Raw genomic sequence first — 26,081 nt, 5'->3', positions numbered from 1 at the left:
GCCGCCAGAGCACGATTTCTGTTCTCATCCTGAAGCAAAGTTCTTAACCTGACGCACTATTTCTGGGTTAGCGGAGTCTGTAACCTGAAGCATATGTAACCTGAAGCGTATGTAACCTGAGGTACCACTGTACAGAAAAGAAGCAATAAATGTGCCATTAAAAAGTATGCAGCATAGAGTGGAAGGGACCCTTAGAGTCATCTAGTCCAACCCCCTGCAATGAAGGAATCTCAGCTAAAGCATCCATGGCCGATGACCGACCAGCCTCTGCTTAAAAACCTCCAGAGGAGGAGAGTCCTCCATTTCCCGAGGGAGAAAGTTCTTCCTGATGTTTACACTTGCAGGGTATTACAATTGCTGCAACTGATGGGGAATCCATTAAAGGGTCAACTGAGACCTTAGGCAGCAGTTCAGTTCTGCAGCCTTAAGAGCAGGGGCAGGCAAACTGAGGCCCGGGGGCCGGATCCGGCCCAATCCAGGGAATCAGCGTGTTTTTACATGAGTAGAATGTGTCCTTTTATTTATTTATTTTTTTAAATATATTTATTTGCTTTTACAGAAGATAAAAAACAAAAAGAAAAAAACAAAAAGAAAAAATTAAAAATAGAAATTCCAGCTTTTAAATTGATATTTGCAAAACTTTCTTTCCTGACTTCCTCCCGCCTCCCTTTTTTGTGTTCCTCTTTACTCAATCAGATACAGCAAATCCTTACCCACTTTCAAAGCTCATTTCTGATTATTAAAATCTTTCTATTATGTCTCCAATCCTTCCTCCTTATGTTTAACATATTATTTACTTTTGACATAATATAACTTTAGTCTTTCACCTTTTTTCAATTACATTTTTACATAACTTTTAAACCTATATCACTAATGCCGTATTGTTTTTAAATCCAACATCAGAATGTGTCCTTTTATTTAAATGCATCTCTGGGTTATTTGTGGGGCTTGCCTGGTGCTTTTACATGAGCAGAATGTGTGCTTCTATTGAAAATGCACCTCTGGGTTACTTGTGGGGCAGAGGAACTCGCTCATTATTCCCCCCCCCAAAAAAAAATATAGTCCGGCCCCCCACAAGGTCCGAGGGAGGCTGGACCGGCCCCCTGTTTCTCCCAGAGCTCCCAGCCCCAAGAGGAAGGCAGCTCAGCTTTTCTCCCCCCGCCCCCCCCGTCCTTCTCTAGCGGCGCGCAAACCCCGGGGAGACCCGCACGCGCTGCCGGCGGGGTTGGGCGAGGCGGGGGGAGAAGGCGCGGGACTCACGAACCGCGAGGAGGAGGAGGAAGAAGCCGCCGCCGCCGCCGCCGCCCGCCCGCCCGGTGCCGAAGCCTCGGCCAACTGAAGCGCCCGTGCCTCCCGCGCGCCCGCCCCTCCGCAAACCGCAAACCGCCATTGGCTGATCGCGGGACGCTCGTGGCCAGCGGATTGGCGCAGAGGCGGGGCTGGTGCGCGGGTCGGGGCCTCGCGCCCCCTGGCCCCGCCCCCTCCGCCCAGGTCCTCCTCCTCCTCCTCCTCCTCTTCGCCTCAGTCGCGATTCTGGCTGCGCAGGCGCCGCGCGGTCCGCCGAAGGTGCCCAACGCGCTTTCCCTTCAGCTCTGTCCCGCCCCGACTCCGCTTCTCCCTCGAAGCGAAGCGGTCTTGTGACATTTCTCCTTCCCCTGCCTTTTCCTCCTGACAGGACTTAAGGCGGTTTACAAAAGAAAAACGGCTAAAAACACGCACGAGATAGAAAGGAAAATAGAAGGGATCGTTTAAAAAGGAACAGTAGAATTGAAACACGCACACATTTGTCTCCCTATCTAATCTGTACAAATAGTTTACAATAAAGAATGAGGGGGGAAACGAATTTTTCTTAATGAAATAATAAAACACGTTTAAGGCACCCTTTTGTTTGCCTACTAAAAATATTCCCATTTAGAGAAGCCTATTTTAACGTAATTTATTGGCAGATTGTTGTAAGAGGTCTGGATTTTTGTTGCATATTTTGTTGTTTCTTCAGCTTGTAAACCTTGTGCATAGCAATATAGAAAGGCGATATACAAATTCAAAAGTGAAATTAAACTTTGAAGACACAAAAATGTTAATCTACTGGACATCAGGCAGATAACCAGATACCCAGCTGTGATCTTAAAATGCAATAAATACTGGGCCTCAGAGTCTCCAGCTCAAAGGTGGCTGCAATAGATGCTGAATGAACAGTAACAAAAACCGAATCTATTGCTATTATATATTATTCCACCTCTATAACGATGGTTCTGCAATAAAAATACTGACGAGTCTCTTTCGCATCAATTTAGTTTGGGGCATAATATGGTGAGAAATCAGGATACTGCATTTAAGTTCAGATTTAAGAAATAAGCATAATTATGGGAGAAGCTATGCACCGGTGCAGTAACTTACATAGGTTCATGATACTGGATTTCCCCCCTGGAGATTATAGATTCCACAAACTTATACCATCGATTTATTTCATATTTAAAACAAACCAATATACTTACAAGTTTTCTGTTGTTGATTCCACTATTACAAGAATTTTGCTCATTTCCTGCATTTTTATTGAAGGTGTACTTCATAGCCATCTTCAAATATCTCAAGGGCTGTCACATGGAAGAGGGAACAAGCTTGCTTTCTCCTGTTCCAGTGAGTAGGACCTGAGCCAATGGCTTCAAGTTGCAAGAAAGGAGATTCCTGGGTTCCCTTCCAACTCTACGATTCTACAATTCTGTGATTCATACCTTCCCCAACTTGGTTTTCTTTTATGCTGGTTAGGACTGATGGGACTTAGTTATTGTCCAAAAAATCTAGAGGGCATCAGGTTGGGAATGCATTTGAAATACCGTACTGTAAGGAAAGGGAAGGCACTGTGGGAATTGGGAGCAGGGAAATGGGTGTGCAATGAACAAGTTAATTGCTATCCCACGGTGCTCCTCCATCTCTACTGGTCTCACCAGAAGCGGGTTAATAATAATAATAATAATAATAATAATAATAATCTATTATTTATACCCCACCCATCTGGCTGGGCTTCCCCAGCCACTCTGGGCGGCTTCCAAAAAATATTAAAATACTGTAATACATCAAACATTAAAAGCTTCCCTAAACAGGGCTGCTTTCAGATGTCTTCTAAAAGTTTGGTAGTTGTTGTTCTCTTTGACATCTGGTGGGAGGGCGTTCCAAAGGGCGGGCACCACCACCGAGAAGGCCCTCTGCCTGGTTCCCTGTAACTTGGCTTCTCGCAGTGAGGGAACCGCCAGATGGCCCTCGGAGCTGGACCTCAGTGTCCAGGCTGAACGATGGGGGTGGAGATGCTCCTTCAGGTATACTGGACCGAGGCCGCTTAGGGCTTTAAAGGTCAGCACCAACACTTTGAATTGTGCTCGGAAACATATTGGAAATGTAGGTCTTTCAAGACCGGTGTTATATGGTCTCGGCGGCCACTCCCAGTCACCAATCTAGCTGCCATGTTCTGGATTAGTTGTAGTTTCCGGGTCACCTTCAAAGGTAGCCCCACATAGAGTGCATTGCAGTAGTCCAAGCGGGAGATAACCAGAGCATGCACCACTCTGGCGAGACAGTCTGCGGGCAGGAAGGGTCTCAGCCTGTGTACCAGATGGAGCTGGTAGACAGCTGCCCTGGGTTCATACTACCTCATTTGCACTTATCATGTCATTTGCTCCTTAAAATTTAATACACTACATAGTGTATTAAACATACGTAGTGCTGAAAACTGTTTTAAAGTTTATTTCAATAAAATTGGGGGGGAAATGTTACTGAATTTGGTCTGTTGTTTATAAACAGAAAATCAGTCTCCCGCTTCCTCCCATATTACCCATTCTGGGGAATACATTGTCTAACGTAGATTCTTGCTCCAACATAGAAAATTACCTCATTCCAGATAGTGGGTCCATTTATAGCTTGTCTTGTCTACTGTAGCCAGAGAATGGCATGTCAAGGCCAAATAAAGAGGAGTATGATTAATACACCCACATATATGCAGATAAGCTCACTCGCCACACAGCTGAATGTACTCCAAGGACAATTCTGTAGCCGATTCTAACAATTCAGTCAATTTCAAGTGTGTATATAAAAATAATCTTTCAGGAAACACATCTATACAATTCAGGCTTATATATTTTAGCACAAAAGTCATTTAACATTTGAATTAAAAACAAGGTTTTAAAGTCTCGAAATCATTAAAAAGAAAAAACCCACAGGCTCCCTATTTGGTGATGGACAAAAATGCAATTCATGAAATTCTTTTATACGAGGGGAGTAATTTCCTTCAAAAAGCCTAGATTTCTTACACTTTCTTCACTGATGTGGAATCAAATTCTTGTATACAGAACCTGTACTGTATTTATTACCTAATTGAATACATTAACCTCTCCTTTAACACTTCCTCCTGCCCCCTAACCAGCAGTAGTCAATCAATAATATTGAAAAGTAAGATTCCACAACCTATCGCTGAATTTAGACAGGTTCTAGTTAAGTTAAGAAGTTAATAAAAAAAAAAACAGCAGTATGAGAGGAAGTTTCTGGTACCACTTATGGATGTTACTTTTTTGGGAGTCTCAGCCTGTTACTGGAGCCATTTCCTTGCCTCATTAGCTGCTGATTATTAGGCCCTGAAAGACACAGTTTTTGCTATTCTACTTCCAAGGAGAATGAAATTCTGTTCAGAAAATGGCCAACAGTTCAGGCCTTTGCAGACAGGCTGACAATACATAACACACATTTGATTTCTATTTAGTACTGAGTGACTAGTGCATATAACAAAAGGAGATACTGCTTTTTAAAACACGGGTTTGCAGTTTTATTTTTTTTGCAAGATTACATCCTTTAAAAGAAGTAATTTACTTAGATTCCAAATACTGAGATTAAATACAAATAAAAGCTGTAGCTTTTTTAAAGTGAAGCTATTGCCTATTGACCCTGAAATAAAATAGTCTTATGATTGAACAGGTGCAAAAATCCCTCCATAACCTCTATTTTTATTGGCAAAGTCATTTAAGGTCACTTTTGCTTCCAAGACCATCTTCTTTCATGATTTCCATTGAAGGAGTTTTGCTTTGTAATGGCTTGTGGTTCCACAGTGTTTTGTAAATGAAGACTGCTATGAAAACACTATCACTGTTGCTGTCGTTGCAGACACTGCCACAAAGGGAAGTGTGATCGTCTGTGCGAAAGTCTGTCATCTTCCCCGTTGATTTTCAGAAATAAAGAAAATTCAAGTTGCCACTTAATCTTTCTCACGTTCCATATCATTTTCAAGATGCCAACAGCCAGCTGCTATGCCTTTCAGGCTGAACTGCTGGCAGGATGCCCAGTGTGCTTGTTAGATGGCATACAGGTAATGTGCTGCATGCACTTCAAGAATATAGTGTAGAAGGGCACCTACAAAGACAGGCATTTGGAGCAGCTAATTTTATGCATATAATGCATCAGGTCTGAATCTGCGTAGGCGGAACCTCAGTATGGTGGCACATGGCAAATGGGTTCATGTGTTTGGATTTTTGTTGCTTTCAGAAGGCATGAATCAAAGCATCCCAAACAGTTATAGACACAAGCCTTTGCAGCACTGTCGTCAGTCAAGGAGTCTCCCACAAAAGCTGGTATCTATTGCTGGGAAAGTAAAGCACTTCGATTGGCTTTCATCTTCTCTAACCGTTTAACTAGATGACCATTGCTTACTTCAAGTTCTTCCATTTTGTCTAATGCTGAACGAAGCTGAAATAAAAAAGAAACCAGACTGAAAGCCAGGTAACAAGAAGTAGTATCATTCTCTCAATCATTCACTAACCACTATTTATTCAGATTTTAAAGATCAGTAAAGACAGATTGCGTCTTCTCTGCGGTCACACACATGGGATCTGTGCCTGCAAGAGGAACATTTTGGAAACTTCTGGAGATGTCTTGTAAAGCTCTTACTTTTTGACAGCTTGCTTTGCACAGGCACAGATCCTGTATATGTGACCACAGAGACCAGAAACAACTACTACGTCTGAAGACACAGTAGGTTTACTCAGCCTCTTTGGTAAATCCATGGTGAAGCCAATGTATTCTAGATCCTAGTTCAATGGGTTGTCTAGTGACCTACGCTAATCTCGTCACAAAAAGAAACAGGAAGTGAACAATAACTGAACATACATGAATACATGAAGCTCCCTTCTTTGGAGACCATGGATGCAAGCTGCTCAGCATTCCCTACTCTGGCAGCCAGCAGCTTTCCCATCACCTGCAACTTGACCCTTTTAAACTGGAGATGCCAGGGATTGCATTTGGGACTACCTTCATGCAAAACAGGTGCTCTGACACTGACCTATGATTCCCCCCATGTACAGTAAGGGGGGAAAGTATTTGATCCCCTGCTAAATTTGCCCATTTGCCCTGTGACGAAAAAATGACCAGTCCATAATTTTAATGGTAGGTTTATTGTAGCTGTGAGAGACAGAATAACAACAGGAAAACCCCCAGAAACCCAGAAGACAAAAGTCAGAGATGGATGTGCATTATAATAAGTGAAATAAGTATTTGATCCCCTATCAACCAGCCAGATGTCAGGCTACCTGGTATCTTCACTGTATGTAATGAGCTTAGATTAGAAGCACCTGATGTAAGGGAGAGGTCTTTTATAAGTTTATCACTGCTTTAAAATTCCCCCTGCAGGTGCAAATAATCTTCAGCAATCAAATAGTTAAGAATGATTTGAGTTGAGCAGTACCATAGCATAGTGCTGCACAACTCAAATCAGTCTTAAGCATTTGATTTCTGAAGATTATTTGCATTTATTTTTTAGCTTAGAATACATGAAGTTTGGAGATTTTATCCCTACCTTAAAAATTTATAAACTTGCTTTCATTCTAGTCAGGGACACTTCAATAAAAATTCCCAGTACAAACTTTTGGTGCCGAATATCTTACTTGAAGTGATTTAGTAACATGGATTACCTCTCTTTGGAGTTTACGTTTCTCCGCTTTCAATTCGTCCTCTGTTTTTTCAGCATTTTCTGCAGCTGTTTTATAGCGAACAACTTGACCTTCCAGCCGTATTACCTAATATGACAGAATCCCACTATTAAGATTATGTCAAACAAAATATTTCTGCCAATCATATTTTCCCTTTGGCAGTTCAATAGCTAACACCCAGTTGAGAAATCGCCAGAAGAGGAAATAAGTAACAGATGTCTGATCAATCTTCTCCTCACCTGACTTGTCCAAACCCTTCGCCAGATGACCCTGGCTTTCCCTTTTTTAGTGCAAGTGAAAGTCCAGCAAGATGGTAGCTAAGATTACAGCCGTGATGAAAATGAAAGCCCTAAACAGCAGGGACAGAATGGGTAAAAACAGATTCCACCTGCTCCTCAGCCATAACGACTACAGTTGTTCCGTCTAGCTTGCCTGGAAATATTTTTTTATTTATAGCAATTAGATTAAATATTGGCTCCACAGCTTGTTTATAATGTCTTCATTTTTATTCACTGTTAAGATTTATATCCCACTCTTCCAAAATGCAGGGTTTTCTGGCACTATAATATTAAGAACCACAATAAAGTAAATAAAAATAAGCTGAAAGCAGCAAATGTATAGGGAAAGCATAAATATATTTCAGCACCAGTGGTGGGAATGGGGCGCAAGGGGCTCCAGTCCCCTGAATATATCGAATCAGGGGGCCCAGCCCTCCCACTATTGAGGGTGCCGGCATCGCACCCTCCTACATACCCCAGACCCCACCTGGGAGCCGGGAGGGCGCTGGGACGAGCAAGAGCAAAGATCGCCCTCCATGTGTCCGGCACAGGCTGCGGGGAGGAGGCCAGGGCCAGACTTCACCGCCTCCCCCCGATGCCTGTGCCGCCCGGACGGGGCAGGACATGTCACATGATGTGCCCCCCCTAATATGGGGGGCAAGTCAGCGCCCCTGTATTCAAGCCATGTTGGGTTTCTTTTTAAGTTTAAAAGTTAAAAGGGAGTTGGGTGAGGATCATTTGGCAAAAACGGGAAATCAAGCCTTTAGTGTCCTTGAGACACCCTACCAATTCAGGGGGTGCCTTCAGTGCTAACTTTTAAACGCCTACTGAAAACTTTTTTATTCCACCAGGCTGACACAGGTGATTAACAGGACACCCCCACAACGGTCTACAGTGGTACCTCAGGTTAAGAACTTAATTCATTCCGGAGGTCCGTTCCTAACCTGAAACTGTTCTTAACCTGAAGCACCACTTTAGCTAATGGGGCCTCCAGCTGCCGCCGCGCCGCCAGATATTGCGCCACCAGAGCACGATATCTGTTCTCATCCTGAAGCAAAGTTCTTAACCTGAAGCACTATTTCTGGGTTAGCGGAGTCTGTAACCTGAAGCGTATGTAACCCGAGGGACCACTGTAATGGTGTTTGTTTTTAATTTCTACTTGCTTTTAGCTTTTTATGATTTTACTGTTTGGCTTTATGTCTTATACTGTTGAAAACAACCTTGATGCATTTTTCTGATACAGTGGTATATAAATATTTTGATAAACGAATATAAGTAATCACTAAAATAAGATGGCATTTGCCTGTGGCCAGAAAGACATCAGCGTAAGCCCCAAGTACTTTGGGGGGAAGGGGAGCACTGCTATGGAAAAGGCCCATTCCTCAGTCACCATCTGCTGTATTTCAGATGGTGTGGGAACCCAGGGAAGAGCATCAGATGATTATCTCAAAGTACACACAGGCACACGGGACGCGGGTGGCGCTGTGGGTAAAACCTGGGCGCCTAGGGCTTGCCGATCGCATGGTCGGTGGTTCGAATCCCCGTGGCGGGGTGAGCTCCCGTCGTTCGGTCCCAGCTCCTGCCCACCTAGCAGTTCGAAAGCACCCTTAAGTGCAAGTAGATAAATAGGTACCGCTTTATAGCGGGAAGGTAAACAGCGTTTCCATGTGCTGCACTGGTGCTGGCTCACCAGAGCAGCTTCGTCACGCTGGCCACGTGACCCGGAAGTGTCTTCGGACAGCGCTGGCCCCGGCCTCTTAAGTGAGATGGTCGCACAACCTTAGAGTCGGACACGACTGGCCCGTACGGGCAGGGGTACCTTTACCTTTTACACACAGGCACAGAGGCAGGTGCCCCAGGTACAAGCTGTTTAGAGGAATTGACTAAGAAGGGTCACATATTGCTAATTCTTTACAGAACTGGATATGTATCCATTAGCTTATAAACTGGCTGGGGATGGAAATTTCTGAAAAGAAAATTACATGACAGTACTACTTAAAACAAACTGTTCAATACCAGCTATGTATCTGCATGAATGATACTCTGAACAAATTATTTCTACAGTGTTATTTTTGTAAGCAACTCAAGACCATTATGCTATCAAAAAGCCTTCTGACTCAAATGCCTTCTTGCCCTCTTAGTTCTTTATGCTCCACATAGTTATCGCCAGCAACATGGCAACCCACCACAATTACTCATTTACATTCCAATATGTTTAGAACTGAAATATAAACAACTTCCACTTATTTCACAGGAATTTGCATTGAAGCACATGCACTCGGTATCACTGCCTGGGTACCCCTTCCCAACATTTTTAGATAAGAAAGTACACCTCAAGAGAGATATAAACATATCACAAACTTACATTTTGTTCCAGTGCTGTAATCTCTTGTTCAGACTTTGCAAGCTTAAATTTGAGGTCACTGATTTGTCTATTTGCATCTCCTAAAGACATTTAAAAAAAATGTGTCACCCATTAAAACAACTCTGAAAAATATTCCCACAGTATCTAGGGGCATTAAAATATACCGCAATTTATTTAGAGTGTTGTATAGGGCTGTTCAGATGCCATTTTTACAATGATAACCTCATGAACAATGCACCAAACTACCTTTATGTCCATGGGATCTCTGGTAATGTCCACTCATTATCCTAGAAGCAAAAACTTCTCAACTGTCATCTACCGCAGCCATTTGATCAAGCGACAGGGGAGAGAAATGGACTGTAGGGCAACTCTGCCAGCTCTGTTAGCAGACAATACATTTTTTTATTCCTTTATATCTCAGCTGGCCCTTAGAAGGACTCTTTAACTAAGAAACAGTGGCTAAGTTTTGTTCCTTGCCACTTCATAATGACATTTGTACAGCGGCGTAGCGTGGGTTATCAGCACCCGGGGCAAGGCAAGTAATTTGCGCCCCCCAACCCGGGGCAAGGCAAATAATTTGCGCCCCCTAACCCGGGGCAAGGCAAGTACAGTAATTTACTCTCCCAAGCAGCAGCAGCAGCAGCGAGGCTTCTCTCCTTAATTGATTCCCCCTCCACACCGCGTCGTTTCCTGGCTGCTCCCCCCCCCCTTCCCCTCTCTCTCCTCCTCGCTCTGCTTGCCTTGCCCTGCCCTGCCTGAGGGCACCCTGAGGAGACTCCGCTCTCCTTTTTGACCAGGCGAGGTGGGAAAAAGGGGGGAAAGTCTCTTCCCGCCCCCTCGCCAGACTCCCTGCTCCGCTCGGCTCACTACCCAGGCGGCCAGTGGAAAGAGAGACGCAATTACCTCTCCCGCCGCTTCGCCAAGCTGTCAAAGCCCGGCAGCAGCGGCAACGGCAGCAGCAGGCGCAGCCAGACCCCCGCGAGCCAGCCAGCCCGCCCGCCCGCCCGGCTTCCTCTCCTTTTTTTGCCAGCGGCAGAAGGCTTTGCTCTCCCCCTTCTGCGACCTCCTCGCCAAGCCGAGCGAGCGCGGGCTCCCTAACCAGTGGATTTTAGTAGGGGCAGAGAGCTGCTAGTGCGAGTGCGCCCCTGCCCAAGTTGCGCCCGGTGCGGCCGGCACCCCTGGCACCCCCCACGCTACGCCACTGCATTTGTAAGCCACCCCAAAAGTTTTTGGGGGAGAGATGGAGTTGCAGTTCAGTGCAGTACAGTGACTACTCATTGCTGGCAACTAAACAAAAACTCCTTCTTAATTTCTACAATCCTTCCAAGTTGGAAAGCACATATTGACCACCTTTGACCAGACCATGTGTAAACCTATTAGTCTACAGAACCTACTCTTGCCCACATCTGTTGAATGCATTCAGTTTCACGCTACAGTCGGGGCCCCATCACTTGGCACAGCTTCCAACTGGTTTTCTCAGGAAATAAGTATTCAGGGGAGAAGCAGCTACACCTCTGCATGAAGCAAAGTGGGTAAACATGCAGGGAAAGCAGGTGGGCAAGCTGCCACTAACCTTAATAATGAAACCTATTCAATTATATTTTGTATGATTATGTAAATGGATAAAATTAGTTTTGTCACTGAAGAGCTGAATACAGAATCTACAATGTGGGAATACATCTTACTTTGGAGCTCAATCGCATGCATCTCTGTGCCATTTTCTATGACTCCATCTTCTAAATGTAAATTCTCCACGTTACTGTTCTGCTTTTCTTCCAGTTGTACTTTTAATTTTTTAACCTGAAAACCACAAATAATTTAATCAACTTACTGGCACACAAACAATATGTGAACAGAATAATTAGAATTACAAATATCCTGCATTTCCCAACAAGTGTACTCGGATTGCATTATTTGAACCGATATTCGTGTTCCATAGCATCTGAAATTATTTTTGTAAGGAATGATGTGACAGTAAGAGGAGACGTTACAGACAAAGTCAGGGACAGAAGAAGCTTAAAAGTCATGCAGGAAACAGAAGCTGCCAGCGTTTTCTCAAACAACCATAACAGCTAAAAATCTTGCTCTTTTTAAAAAGTTAAAATTTTGGAGAAGCCAAAATATTATCACATTAGCTACGTGGATTGTATTATTATGATTACACAGAACACTTTTTAAAAAAATGTACAACTCGATATGGCAGACGGCTTTGTACAAGGGGCCAGATAGGGGAGGGTGCATAGCTGCAAACCACACACACACACACACCCCGCTTCTTCCAAACAGCGTACCAGTGAGGACACAGCTTTGTACTAATGCACTTAACATTATGAGGGACGCAGGTGGCGCTGTGGTCTAAACCACTGAGCCTAGGGCTTGCCGATCGGAAGGTCGGTGGCTTGAATCCCTGCAATGGGGTGAGCTCCTGTCGCTCGGTCCCTGCTCCTGCCAACCTAGCAGTTCGAAAGCACGTCAAAATGCAAGTAGACAAATAGGTACCGCTCTGGCAGAAAGGTAAACGGCATTTCCGTGCACTGCTCTGGTTCGCCAGAAGCGGCTTAGTCATGCTGGCCACATGACCTGGAAAAACTGTCTGCGGACAAACGTTGTCTCCCTCGGCCAGTAAAGCGATATGAGCGCGCAACCCCAGAGTTCTCCGGGACTGGACTTAACTGTCAGGGGTCCTTTGACTTTACCTTTTTTTATTTAACATTACAGAGGTACCTCAGTTTACGAACTTAAACCGTTCCGGAAGTCCATTCTTAAACCAAAACCGTTCTTAAACCGAGGCGTGCTTTCCCTAATGAGGCCTCCCACCGCTGGTGCCCTTCCACCGTTCGGATTCCATTCATAGACCAAGGTAAAGTTTGCAAACCAGGACACTACTTCCAGTTTTGTGGAGTACATAAACCGAATCATTCTTAAACAGGACTGTTCCTAAACCGAGGTACCACTGTACTGTTCTGCCCTGGAGCTAAAGAACGCAATGAAAAGTGAAAACACCAAGTGGTAAGATAGGGCGGGTTCATTTAGATATTTTTGTGCTCAGGTGTGAGTACACAGAATACCCAAACACTATATGAGATGTGAAGCACACACACGTTTTGAAGGATTTTTCCCTTATAGGGAGCCCAACCCCTCCTCAATATCCAATTGCATTTCTTTTAAGAATCAACAAGCACCCCCCTCTCTCAACGCGTGGGCAAACAAACACACACACACACACTTAATGTATATGCATTTGCACTCGATCACACTCAAGTGCAAAATTCTTTTCTGTGAAGTGGCCCAAAGTCTTGTTCCAATTTGGCTCAGGCAATGCAAATTATCACATGAAAACTTTGACCTTGTCAATCAGCTCTGACCTGTAGGGAAACAACTGGCAACATCCGAAGAGACTAACACAGAGGAAGTATTAAACTTTTGATTACCTGTTCAAGTAAATATTCTCGCTCATCAACAAGTTTTTTCAATCTAATGTCTACAAGAAAAAAAGAGAAGTGAAGCACTCTGTTGATATTGTTAAGTGAAAGATGCAAAGTATGTATTAAATTTGAAAAGAAGGAATGGTGATGAAGGTTAGTGAAACTAATGATAAAAGATAGTTATGCACGTACCACAGTAAATGAGGTCACAAACAGGACTGGGAAGGGGTTTCAGCCAAGGGAGGTTATGCCAGTCTCACAAAGCATGCTTGTCACTTCAGTAGAAGCAGCCAGGTGCATGCAAAGCAGCTAATCTTCTACTGTAGGTTAGCATGCAAGGATTCTAGGGTCAAACCCTGGAATACAAAAATCTCACAAATCTTTACAGTGCAGCAGCATTAGGAAGACAGCAACACACTTTCACAATGAGGTACACATCTTTTCTTTTTTTAAAGCACTCCTCTTTATAATTTGTCATTGGTGGTGTGTGTGTGTGTTGAATGGGGTGGCTTTGGATGTTTCCAGATTGAGAACTATTTCTGTGTGCATCTCTCAAATCCAGGAGAAGAGCCACTCACCCCAAACATTTTGCTTCTGCTACCTTCGCCATCTTGGTGCCCTGCTGGCTGGGGCTAACGGGGAACATCTATAGAGCACCAGGTTGGGGAAGGCTATGTAGTGTATTCTTGCAAAAATGATTAAGAGTCGAAGATGCTGACACAAGCATGTGTTTTATTCTCCATATAAAACTGTAACATTCTCAAAAATAATTGAAGTGCTCCAAGAATCTTTATACTTTCTGTATTTGAAACCTGAATATATACAATAAGATAAAATGTAAGATTACCTTTCCCATGCCACTTTCCACCACACTTCAAGTTACTTTCGAGAACTTTCAATTTATTGGGCATTGCATGGGAAGGTTGCTCTTCATAAAATAAGAGGTGCTGGGTGCACGGATCTTCCAACACATTTTCCTAGAAATCAGTGATTACACTCAGCACCAAAGGGATGTAGTTAAAAGCTCCATAGTACAATGAATTTCACTTTAGCAGAGCAACTCAGTCTGCATATTTATGTGTTTCACTCTGTACATCTGAACAAATACAGAGCATTCTTATTATTTTACGCATACAAGCTTTGAAGTCTGAAGGCCTGAGCCCCTATCATTTTCATTCAGGACAAATTTCATTAGTAGGTGTGGAATACAGAATAAAATTTGTAGCACAGAAAACTACAGCTTGAATGACTGTAGCTTCAGGTAAATGTCAATTTTATAAATGGGAAACATTGCAAAGAAGGTAATTTCAGCACTGAAGCATTGCTGCAGGATTCAGGCTGCTTTGCTGACCCAGGCATATAATGGTGGAACATCTATATGAACTGAAAAGCAATTAGGCACAACCAATAGCATCATTTCAGTTAGATATTTATTGAATACAATACAGCTAGAACCACGTGGGAGTCACGTTTCTGTGATGTGATCCATTGCAGCTGAACACTTTGTCTGAAACACCTGGACAAGGTCAGTGGTGTGGCGTTTTCCCATGAAATCTGTTGCAGCTTTGGGTGCCTCAATAGGTCTGAGCCCTGAGTCTTTTGTACTAGGCCCCTGGTTTCCTGCCCTTTCTCCCCACCTTTCTTATTTTGTTTTAGATTTTTTAAAACTTTGCTTATAAGGTTGCCGGGTTTGCTGCAGAGTATAGTGCTGGTGAGTTTCCAGGCACCGATTATTGTAGTTTGCTCAGATAACTTAAATTGCCTTCAAATTTGTGTCATGGGCTCCTTTAAGTACCAAGCATGTTCCGAGTCCCACCCACTTGGTTGCCACAGAGCATGCCAGTCAGTAAATCACACAGTTCAAAGTTGGAGCTAACTCTTTATTAGCAAAAACATGATTTCCACAGACTTGGCTGAGTGTCAGGCCTAATGCGCATGGGAGCTCTTTCCCTGTGGGCCTTACTCCGTGAAATCAGTTGCCAAGACTAAAGGTCACTGCCTCCCCACAGTTGTCTGTGTTTCCTCCTCTCCAGGGCTTTCCCCAAGCAATTGGAGACTGAGCCCTGTGCAGCCAGTCTCTCCTCCGCCCTTTTCATGACTTTCTTGGTTCTGAGAGGCTGGGGGAGGGGAGCTGATCACAGCAGGAGGAGTTTTTGCAAACTGTAGGACCTGTCAAATCCCCGCAGAAGCAACAGGGTGTAGAAGCCACACGGGGTCCTTCGCACCTTGGGAGGAGGAGTGAAAGGTGAAGAGCAGGCAGACTCTGCAGAACTTCACTGGGGGGGGGTTCATTAAGGGGGGAAGAGGGAGACTTGTTCTAAACAGGCGGGGGAAGGATTTCCCACCACTCATCCTGAAGCGCTGCCTCCAAAACAGCTGCAGAATCTTTTCCTGCCCCAGATGCAACTCACAGGGAGACCTCCTGCCTTTCCTCTACCTTAAAATCATGCAATGGCCAAAAGGAGTGAAATGAAACCAGAAAGGGGGGGGGCCTTTCCCCGACCTGGCAGGAGAGCCATTCATCAGCTGATTTGCCCCATCCCAGCAGGCACCATGGGGGCACACCATAGAGAGAGGAAAGGGATCCTTGAGGGATCCTTGCATGCACACTTCCTGGCTCTGCTTGCAAAGCAAGTCTTTGTAGCACAGAAAACTACAGCTTGTCCATAGATATGGGAAAAAGGAAAGAGTGATACACACACACACACACACACACACACACACACACACTTCCTGGTTCTGTTTGCAAAACCTCAGACATTTTGCTGATTTTTAAAAAATTCCCCCAGATGGTGATTTCACCCTTTGAATTAAATACATGTCTGGGGAAAACCAGACATATGGCAACCCTACATTATGCTACTGTATGGCACATCTTAAGTAATCAGTAGGGATACTACCACCTTTCACCTCCCTCTACTCCTGCCCATGTAGACCCCATTTACAATTGTTTAGAGAAGATAAATCAAGACATAAGGGGGCTATTTTACAGAAAACAATCTCAGAGCAACAGTAGCAATAAACAATATTTCACAAAACAATTTCTTGAATATTGTTAATAAGCACATTTTAGTTCATATGACTGGTTGAAATTTGCATCAAATTTGCAGATGACATCAAACTGGAAGGGGAAGCAAAAGCCACAGAAGACAGAATCGGGATTCAAGGTGACCTTAACAGATTGGATAACTGGGCGCAAGATCACAAAATGAATTTCAATGGGGACAAATGTCAGGCTCTGCACTTAGGCAGGAAGAACCAGATGCACAAATATAAGATGGGGGACACCTGGCTTGCCTGCAGTATATTGAAAAAGCATCTAAGGGTCTGGGTGGACCACAAGCTTCACATGAGTCAACAGTGGGATGTAGTAGCAAAAAAAGAAAAAGAAAGAAAAGAGCTAATGCTATTCTAGGCTGCATCAACAGATGTATAGTGGCCAGATCAAGGGAAGTAATAGTCCCACTCTATTCTGCCTTGGTTAGACCACACCTGGAATATGGTGTCCAATTCTGGACACCACAGTTTAAGGAGGATGTTGACAAGCTGGAGCGAGTGCAGAGGAGGGTCTGGAAACCAAGCCTTATGAGGAACAATTGAAGGAGCTGGGTATGTTTAGCCTGGAAAAGAGGAGAATGATAGGAGATATGATAGCCACTGTCAAATATCTCAAGGAATGTGACATGGAAGAGGGAACAGACTTGTTTTCTCCTGCTCTGGAGGGGAGGACTTGTGCCAGTGGCTCCAAGCTACAAGAAAGGAGATTCCAATTAAACATGATAGTAAGAGCTGTTCGACAGTGGAATGGACTCCCTTCAGAAGTGGTGGACGCTCCTTCCTTGGAGGTTTGTAAGCAGAGATTGGAAAGCCATCTGTCATGGGACTCAGCTAAATTGGTAAAGAAAAAGCGATTTATATGCGTTGTATATGCGACATAACATTGTGCCACCAGATGGCGCTGCAAAGCCCCACTTTTATCTCCCTGTTTTCTTTGTTTAAATTTACATTGCATTTAACTGAAGCGCTTCTTTGTTGTGTCTAGATCCAGCCATGGACGCTTTAGCTGAGATTCCTGCATCCTGGACTAGATGACCCTTGGGTTCCCTTCCAACTCTACGATTCTATGAGGTATAGAATGAGGTATTTGGGGGGATAAAACAGCACTGAGCTTACCAACTGGCACTCCAAAGCCAATTCTCATATTAACAGTTGCAATTCAATTGACAATATGCCTCAACTCTAATTACGTAATAAATGATTGCAATTTTAGAGCCATTTGTCCATATGAAACTTGAACAGGAGCGGTGGGGGACCTTCAGCCGGAAGGCCTATTCAAACCCAGTCCAGGTCTCCAATTTGTCCAGTGAGGATGCACCTCACAAACCAGGCCCATAGGTGATGTCAGGTATGGATGAAGCTACAAAGGAGCCACTGGGAAACTAAAGTGAGCTTTAGTTTGTGAGTGGGGCTCGCTGTCAGCTCCAGTTAGCTGACTGACAGGGAGCCCCACTGGGATCAGCTAACTAGGGACTTCCTTGTTGAAAACTGTGGGTTTTCTCTGTTTGGAGGAAGTGGACTCAACTCCCTTCCTCCAAACAGACATTTGTCTCTCTGGAGAGGCAGGGGTTTGGATCCCATCCACCTGGCAATGTTAGATCTGGCTCCCTGGCTGATACCAGTTCTGCACCTTTGATTAGTAGCTCTGGCTTTGCCTGGTGCCCAAGTAGTCATCACTGTTTACCCCGGAATTCAGGCATCTTCTCAGCGCATGCCCTGGGGAGCAATGGGAAGAACAGAGAAGCTTCATTGCTAAATATAGCAGGAAAGGATATCATCTGGAAATGAGGCTACCAATGCACAATGGTGTCCATTTTGCATATTGATTTTGAACTCGTCCTAGGTACCCAAATCTGTGGTCCAATATGTTTTCTAATACAGTAGTACCTCGGGTTACAAACGCTTCGGGTTACAAACACTTCAGGTTACAAACTCCGCTAACCCGGAAGTAGTACCTCTGGTTGAGAACTTTGCCCCAGGATGAGAGCGGAAATCACCTGTGGGCGACCCCATTAGCAAAAGCGCACCTCAGGTTAAGAACGGTTTCGGGTTAAGAATGGACCTCCGGAACGAATTAAGTTCATAACCAGAGGGACCACTGTAGTGTTTCATTGGAAGCCTTATTTCAGAGGAACATAACTAATTTTGAAAGTTTGAAGTTACATGGTTGTAGCCAATGGTGTTGCCAGAAGAATGGGGAGAGAAACAATGTCCCGTATTCCCCTTCCTAAAACTGGTCTTGAGGGTCTCCAACCTTCCGAAGTAGATTCAGGGTGTGCACAGGTGTGAGAGCTGCACAGGGAATGGGGAAACTGCCAAAAATTGCTTATTACTCTGATCCACTTTACCATTAGCTGCGCAACACTGTTGGATACAACTCACTGCTTTTGCTAAGAACTGCCACATCTAAAATAAAAGCAACAAAATAGATAAAAGCAGCTAGGTACCATCTAGATAATTTAAAAAATAAATTTATATAACAAAAATTATGAGCAGTATCAGTTGAATTGTAAGCACTTTATAAACAGGAGACAAGAAACACCTTAGAGTATAAAAAGTTTATTTCAATCTATATACAACTCAGTGTGTGATATATGTTTTGTTTTTCCTTTTGTGCTTTAGTAGCTGAATACATTTATTATCTATTATGAGTGCTGCAGTGCTACAAACATTCAGACTTTGATCCTATATTATTTGTAACAGTCTAATACAAAAAAAAAAATATTTCTGCATTAAAAATAGTCCAACTTGGAAATAAGATACATACTGAAAAATTAGAAATTATCCATTTTCATTTTAGCCATTATTTTAAAAAATATTTATTTTTTTCTAAAGCAGTGTGATAAGAGTTTTATGCATAAAACAACAGTTGCCTTTGGTTCTGTGGTTTTAAATAACATTTATTAAGGCATTCACAAAGTCATCCAAATTTGCCTACATTTCAGCAAAGAAGAAGGGGAAAGACTTTAAGATTTAGATTTAAGAAAATGTTAATTTGGGGTGGGAGGGAGGATAGAACATATGATATAACTTGAAGAAAATGTTACTTGATAAAAAAGCTAAGCACAATATAAATGAAGCAGAAAAGAAACAAAACTTTCTTTAAAAGAATATATATAGATCATGTTAAACAAAGTGGTTTGAATTCAGAATCAGTCAACTTTATTTGGTTCTACTGAAATAAATGTAACTCAAACACCAATGATTTTAATGGAATCTAAGTGTGACTAACTTGCTCTGAATCCAGTCTAGTGAAGGCTTGATTTGATATGAAATGACTAAAGTGTACACTTATTCCTATTAGCAAACCAATGATTCTTCACTTGCAACTTCTGTTCATTAATTCTATGTTATACAAAAGTCCTGTATTGACCTAACTATATTTTGGCAATAGCAGTGACCTTAATTTGGAATGTGTCCATATGCAGCCTGTATAAAGTGACATTTTATCACCCCCGGCAAACTACCAGCATTTGAAAGCATGTTGAAGCTGATGTGCTTTGTAACAACTTGCTCCTAAAATAAAGGTGATGATAATTGTTAGCATATATTCAAAAGGTGGTCAGTTTCTAAGAACCTTCAAATCTTAGCTTTCATTAAAATACTGGGGAGGGGGGGGAATCAAGTGCTCTATTATACTGTAGGTGAAAATATTAAAAGCACTTAATTCAGATTTAGTATGATTAATAGCTTTGTTTTACTATGATAAACAGTAATTAAAACCTGAGAGGTAAGAAAATGTTCATAATAATTCATTATTGATATAGATAACAAGTTGTATAAAATGTATTTAGAGCGTGTTCCACTGTTAAACTTTTCCTTTTGTCTTTTGTTTAAAACAGCACATTTACTCTGAAATCACCAGATGGCAGGTTTGTAACATGCAATAATGACCCAGCTTCTGAGGTTATGATATGACACAATCTTCCCGAGATTTACCTTTACCCTTTCTACCCACCTGGACTTCCTCTTCACTTTCACCCGCATCATTTTTTAGTTTTTCCAACTGCTCTGCAGTATATTCAGCAATGTGATCTATACTGATTTCATCTGACATCTTTTTGCTTGGGTCTTCCAAAATTGCACACTGTGCCTTTGAGGCCATGGAAGCAGAAGGATCTGTTTGAAGGAATGCAGCTTCTTCCAATTCTTTCCCTTTCTGCTGCTGGGTATTTTCACTTTCAATCATGGTGGATTCATTTGTGACCTCATCTGCTAAGGCTTGGTAGGTTTTACCTTTTTTATTTTCTTCAGCATCTCTATATTCCATTTCAGTGTCCTTTTTGATTATATTCTGTGCTGCATGTTCTGTAATCTCAACTTTCTCTTGTGTTTGGTGATTATTTGTCTCAAGCTCATTATTAAGATGATCATTCCTTTCACTAGTTTCCTGTTGTCCAAATGGAGACTCTGCAAAATCAAATGCTTCATGATATTCTTCCGCAACTTCTCCTTCTCCTTCTTCTTCTTCTTCTTCATTGTCAAGCTTTCTCTCTTGATCACTCAATTCAGTCTTCTGTGAGGTGAGGCAAGGAGCCTTCTCAGTATCTGGCACAATGTCAAGAATCTTTTCTTCTGTTTTTTCGTGATTCTTGTCCTCTTCGTTTCCTTTGTTTACTTCAGTGCCCTGAATATTTACACATGCAGTTCCAGCAGATTCCTGAAAAGTTTCACCTTGTATATTTACACTTTGCTCTTCTGCTGGCTTATAGTCTTCTTCATTATTGTCACCAGCAACTTCTTCAGGTGCTATCTGGATGTCTGCCACAGTTTTGCCATCATCTATGAATTCTGATTTAATGTCCCCACATTTCTTAGAATCATCCTCATGGTCTAAGTTCCTTTCCTCAGGGATCTGGCATTCACTGTGACTCACACCATCTGCAGCAGTTTCTTCTGTATGAACCTCTTTCATGGTAAAATCTAAATGTACATCCAGTGCTTCTGCTAAAGCTGCTCTCTGATCAGTCTTCATAGCAGGATTTTCTTCATTCTTGTCACTGGCCCCAATCACTTGCATAGTTTGTTCCTCTTCAACAACTGTCTCATCTTTTGAAGATAAGGGCTGAGATTTTTCCATTCCAACTTGTTTTTCTTCTTCAAACTCATCTGATGCAGAAGATATTTCAGTTTGTTCTGCTGCTACTTCACACGCCTGCCGCTGCACGGCATGTTCCGCCTCATTCTCTTCATTAATTCCACCAGTTTCATTTTTATCCCCGTCTGCTTTATCAGTTAGTTTGATGCGTCCACCTTCAAGAAGGTGTCCCTCAACAATTTTGCTTTCCGGCTGTTCAATATAAGGATCAATACTTGGCACTTTGAGAAGCAAATCTTCTGCCAATTCTGGTGATTCTGATTGACTGGAAGTTGCCACATGGCTGTTATTCACAAAATCCAATGCTTCCTGAAATACTTCATTATTATCGCCTTCTGCTTCATCACCTACAATATGTGTTTGCTTATCTTTATCTTGCTGTTGGGGAAGTATTTCTATATCTGTCTGTATCTGCTCGCTACCCTCCATACCTGAACATGCTACTTCAGTATCACTTTTATTAACAACATTTCCATCAGACTCTTTCACTTCTATGGTATCATCAGGGAACCCCCCCTCACCCCTTAATTCAACTATACCACTGTTTTCAAGGGAACAAACAATTCCTGGAACATGCTCTGAATGACTCTTAGCTGGTTCCTCAGGTCCACTATTTAATAACAATGTTGAAGCCACTTTGCCTTCAGTGATTTTCTCTGCCTCCGCATTTTCATCAGCATGCAACGTCTTTATCTCTGAACATTCCTGTACAATTTCCTGTTCCTTAGTCTCCTCTGTGTGTTCCTCATGCTCAGTATTCTGCAAGATTTCTTTTTTCCCCACATTCTCCAAAATCTCATTTTTCATTTCCACTTCCTTGGCTCTGCCTAAAAGATCATTAAGAAAGTTGAAGGGACCAAAATAGGGAGACTACTTAACTGTCTTACGTTAAACACTTACCTCCCCACTTAAAACCCAGAAGAGAGAATGAATCAGAAGAACTGGTTAAGAAAGATCAGCTTTTGCCAATTATGTGAAGGCAAAGCAGCAATTGAATTAGTTAGTGGCCTGATCAGCAGAAAGTGTCTTCTTCCCTGGTATCAACTGCACTGCATTGGTAAATGCCATTGAAGTCTGAAGGTTTATAAAGGAAAATACCTTTTGATTTGTCTGACAGCTATCCATTATTTCTGACCTAAAATTGTGTTCTATCACCCTGAGAAATATTAGGGACCAAAATACAGCCCTCATAAATATCATCTTTTAAAAATTGTCACTACAGTACTAAAAATATATTTTTTTGCTCTCTCATTCACAAGTCAATGCAAAAAAGAGTAACTCTATGTAGCTTCCCCAGTCGCTTCACCTGCTCCTAATCCTATTTTAGTCTTCAAGTTTCCCCCATGTACTGCAGGGAACCAAAGCACCTTCAGAGTCACTCAGGACACTTAGGATTGCATGTTCAACATCTGTCTTAATAAAAGTGGCTGCACACCTTGTAGACATACATATAGAGCTTAGATGTTTTTAAAGCATTTGTTTCCCTGGACTTGGGGAATAAAAAGGAATTATTTTAACATCTCCTATTAAAGATAAATAAAAGAAATATAATATGCTTGAAGTGATTGTTGGCATTAAGCAGAAAATAAAATGTATAGAAGTGATTTTATAAGCAGCATGCTGGTGATTAGTTAGTTGTTCAGATTCTAGCAAAGGTGGTGATCAGAAATCTTGATAAAAGGAAATTACCTAATGTATCATCCCCAGCTACCTTAGGGGCATGAGTTGACCCTGGAGCAATATTGGAAGAACTTTGTAGTCCATCATTGTCTAGATCACCAGAGGTTTCTCCATTGGTAGCTACTTCTGAGTTGGGTATTATTCCATGTCGCTGTGAGTGAAATAATAAACAAATATTAGAACAACATTACAATACCATGCACATGACATTTGCTTACAAAGTCACAGTTCATACATGGTACAAAGCATGTGTGTACACTGTATGAGGGTATAATGAACATCTGGAACACATAAGAAATGTCTTGATAAACAAAGCTATATGGTATTTAGATTAACCGATGTCTTGATTTGTATAAATAAATTAAAATAAATCCTTCTCCAAGAAGTTCAGAGCAGCATTTTATCATTATAGCAATCCCATGAAAACAATTTGCCAGAGCTGACCAAAGCTATCTACAAACTGTACTTAAATAGTCAAGATTGTTTCCAAACCCAGTACATCAAGAATTCTATCACACTAGCTTAAAAGGCAACTGCAACTCAGCCCACTATGACTATTTCTTCACGACTTTAATCTGGTTTAATATGGTTCAAGTGGGAGATGTTCCTAACAAATTGTGCTACCAATATAAGTTTACAATACTGTTTTGCTTTATAGAGGCAGCATGGTCTCTGGCTTCTGTCAAAACAGCACTAAGAATATGCTTTTATCCAATGTTAATGTTTACTAAGTGCCAAAATGTAGCAGCAAGCATTGGACAGAACAGTACAGTGCACAGGCCCTCAATGCCTTTTTAGGTGGCCCTCAGCAACATTTGGCACCCCCTAGCCCCTGCACTGTCTTTCCAAAGTGGGTTAAGCAAGGCGCTGAACTTTTGACAGGATCCGAGAGCCTTCCTGCCTCCTTCTCAAAACCTGGTTGGCACTCTCCCAGCCCTGTGAATGGGTTGAGAGGGCTCTAGGGCACTGCCAGAACCTCGTGCCTCACTTAGCTGGCTTTGAGAAGGCAGCGTGAGGGCTCTGTGCGTGTGTCAAATTTTAGCCTCGCTCCCCACGTGACCAGGCAGTGTTTGGTTCACGGGTTCTGTGTCAAAGTACTCTTGCAGCCCACTTTGTATGAAAAGTTGGACTGCTCTGAATTATATAAACAGGGCCATCTTAACCATAGGCGCCAGGGGTGCAGGGCACCCAGGCGTCGGGCTCTCAGGGGCGCCAGGCAGAGAGTCCGGGGCCTGAGAGTTGGAGTCCGGAGATGAGCCTGCCCATTGGTTAGAGCGCCGTGGCAGGCTCTTCTACTGCGGGTGGTTCTGCACCGCAGGTTCAGGGGCGGGCGAGCCAGCAAGGTACTGAGGCGGCCAGCCGGCTCCACCCTGCCGCGTGCCTGGGATTGGCATAGGGCCATGGAGAGGACCAACCAGCGCACGCTACTTATACCACGAGGCGCCCGGATTTGCTCAGTTGCAGATGCCGACGCCTCAGGCTGGTTTGTTGTGCTGGCTTCCTTATGTTTCCTGGTTTCTTTTCCTGGACAGAGATATAAGTGTGGTGCCACCTCCCTAAAAAAAGGTCGACAACTCTGGGGAACCTGGGGGGAACTCTGGGGAGTTCCGCCCCCCCAAAACTCTGGGCAACCTGGGGGGCGCCAGTCGGATCTTTGCACCCCAGTGCCACATATACTTAAGACGGCCCTGAGTATAAAACAGAGTAAGAAAGATTCACACACTTAGCCAACCCTTATTTAAACAGTTAGCTCACCACTGCTTCAAAGCCCAATCCATTTATTTTCTCGGCACACAGAAATGATTAATCTTTTTACACTTCTTTTGTTGTTTCTGCATACCTTCAATTGTTCCTTCAGCACAATCACCTCCTCTCTAAGATCATCTCGCTCACTTCTTATGGAATCAAAGAACTCTTTCTGCCTCTCTAATGCCTGAGTTTCCAAAGAACAAGCAGAGGATAAAGAAATGACAAGAGGAGAACAGGAAGGAGGAAAAATGTAGAAATAAAAAGGTAAGGAAAATTAGCAATAAGAATAAGCAAGTTTCAGATATGCAGAGAATTATTAAATTTCCATGCAAGCAGAAAAAGGAAATTTATTTTAGTATTTGTGGGAGTTATGAAAACTTCCTTGATAGATATCAGTAGCTCCTATTTGCAAGAATGTGCCATGCTTCAGCAACCCTGAGTTGTACTTTAAAATGTCACTACTGCAGACGGATGTAAGATATCTAATGCAAACATGTTTGTTTTGTAAAATTGAGGTTGGCCCTTACAAACGTTGGTTTCATAAATGCTTTAAGTCAAAGCTTTCCAAACTTTTCATGTTGGTGACACAATTTTTAGACATGTATCATTTCACGACACAGTAATTCAGTTTTACTAGCAAACCAGAGGGTAAACTAACCCCTTTCCAGCCATGGGAGGAGTGTGGGAGCATTTGCGCAACACACCTACACACTGTAGCTGACACACTAATGTGTTGAGACACAGTTTGGAAAGCTTTGCTCTAAGTCATTAGCTGATCACCACACATTATGGTTTTGTCCAAGTTTCCTGGTCTTCTCTTTTTTATGCTAATGACTTTATGGTAGGTTTCTCTTTGATTAACAGTGTCATGCAGGCAAAATTGCTGATGTACTGTAGTAGTTGTGAGAAACGTTACTGTGTCTAAATATTGGCCACATGCAACAATCATCACTAAACTTATACAGAAATATAAGGCTTTGAATTTTATGTTATGCGGGTAAGAATTAAAATTAAATTAATTAATATCAATTTGCTCCATTTCTGCAATATTCAAATGGTCATGGGTTCTGAATTCTGTTCTGTCCAAATTCTATCCTTGGTGCACACATAACCCCCCAGCTCCAAAATTGCTTTGGTAGCTACTACTCTGTTTATAAAGGCCACAAGTCTTTTTCACAGAAAGGAGCATTTTATAACACTGTGTGGAGTTTAATACTCTTGCTTAAAAGACAGCACTGACAATCTGGTCAAAGTTGTGACTCCTACCCCTATCTTTTTTTCTTTCCATTCTATTGTCTCCTGAAGATCAGACATTTCCCTGACATAGCCCTCCTGTTTCTGCTGTAGTTGTCGGATTTCCTAAAGTACAGGAGCAAACAAGAAGACAGAAGGCAGACAAGAGAGTTAATCAGAAGAAAAACCCAAGGCTACAGCATTTTAAAAGTACCATGAAAAAATGTTTAATCA

The 26,081-nt window shown here is 42.6% G+C and overlaps 1 protein-coding gene and 2 long non-coding RNA genes across 20 annotated transcripts in view; 1 reads left to right on the top strand and 2 right to left on the bottom strand.

The window, feature by feature from the left end:
• The first annotated feature begins 1,554 nt into the window (after nt 1–1,554).
• LOC309335697 overlaps nt 1,555–26,081 on the top strand; it is a 111,851-nt gene continuing 87,324 nt past the window's right edge. Inside the window, exon 1 of the long non-coding RNA XR_014153638.1 lies at nt 1,555–2,637. This is a non-coding gene — a long non-coding RNA (uncharacterized lncRNA). The remainder of the gene's footprint in view (nt 2,638–26,081) is intronic.
• Nucleotides 4,787–26,081, bottom strand: part of LRRFIP1 (LRR binding FLII interacting protein 1) — a 104,744-nt gene continuing 83,449 nt past the window's right edge. For 12 of the 18 annotated variants that reach the window (XM_081859753.1, XM_081859764.1, XM_081859765.1 and 9 more), the window contains 4 exons: nt 25,881–25,973; nt 24,706–24,798; nt 22,875–23,016; nt 18,631–22,012 (listed from right to left, as the gene is read on the bottom strand). In XM_081859753.1, the coding sequence (XP_081715879.1) occupies nt 19,995–22,012; nt 22,875–23,016; nt 24,706–24,798; nt 25,881–25,973 (2,346 nt within the window). In that variant the 3' untranslated portion in view covers nt 18,631–19,994. Of the gene's footprint in view, nt 5,725–6,944; nt 7,050–9,605; nt 9,686–11,290; nt 11,406–13,036; nt 13,087–18,630; nt 22,013–22,874; nt 23,017–24,705; nt 24,799–25,880; nt 25,974–26,081 lie in introns of those variants that run through there. The other 6 variants (XM_081859770.1, XM_081859758.1, XM_081859760.1 and 3 more) reach the window with 3 other exon arrangements.
• On the bottom strand, nt 23,217–24,699 carry LOC309335897. Its single transcript, XR_014153791.1, has 2 exons — nt 24,589–24,699; nt 23,217–23,908 (listed from the first exon to the last, which is right to left on the bottom strand). It is a non-coding gene; the product is annotated as an uncharacterized lncRNA (long non-coding RNA).

The sequence above is a fragment of the Podarcis erhardii genome (assembly GCF_964252035.2).
Source record: "Podarcis erhardii genome assembly, chromosome: 1".
In the NCBI taxonomy this organism is placed as follows: domain Eukaryota; kingdom Metazoa; phylum Chordata; class Lepidosauria; order Squamata; family Lacertidae; genus Podarcis; species Podarcis erhardii.
The sequence above is the reverse complement of the archived record's forward strand: the minus strand, read 5'-3'. Positions and strand labels throughout refer to the sequence as shown.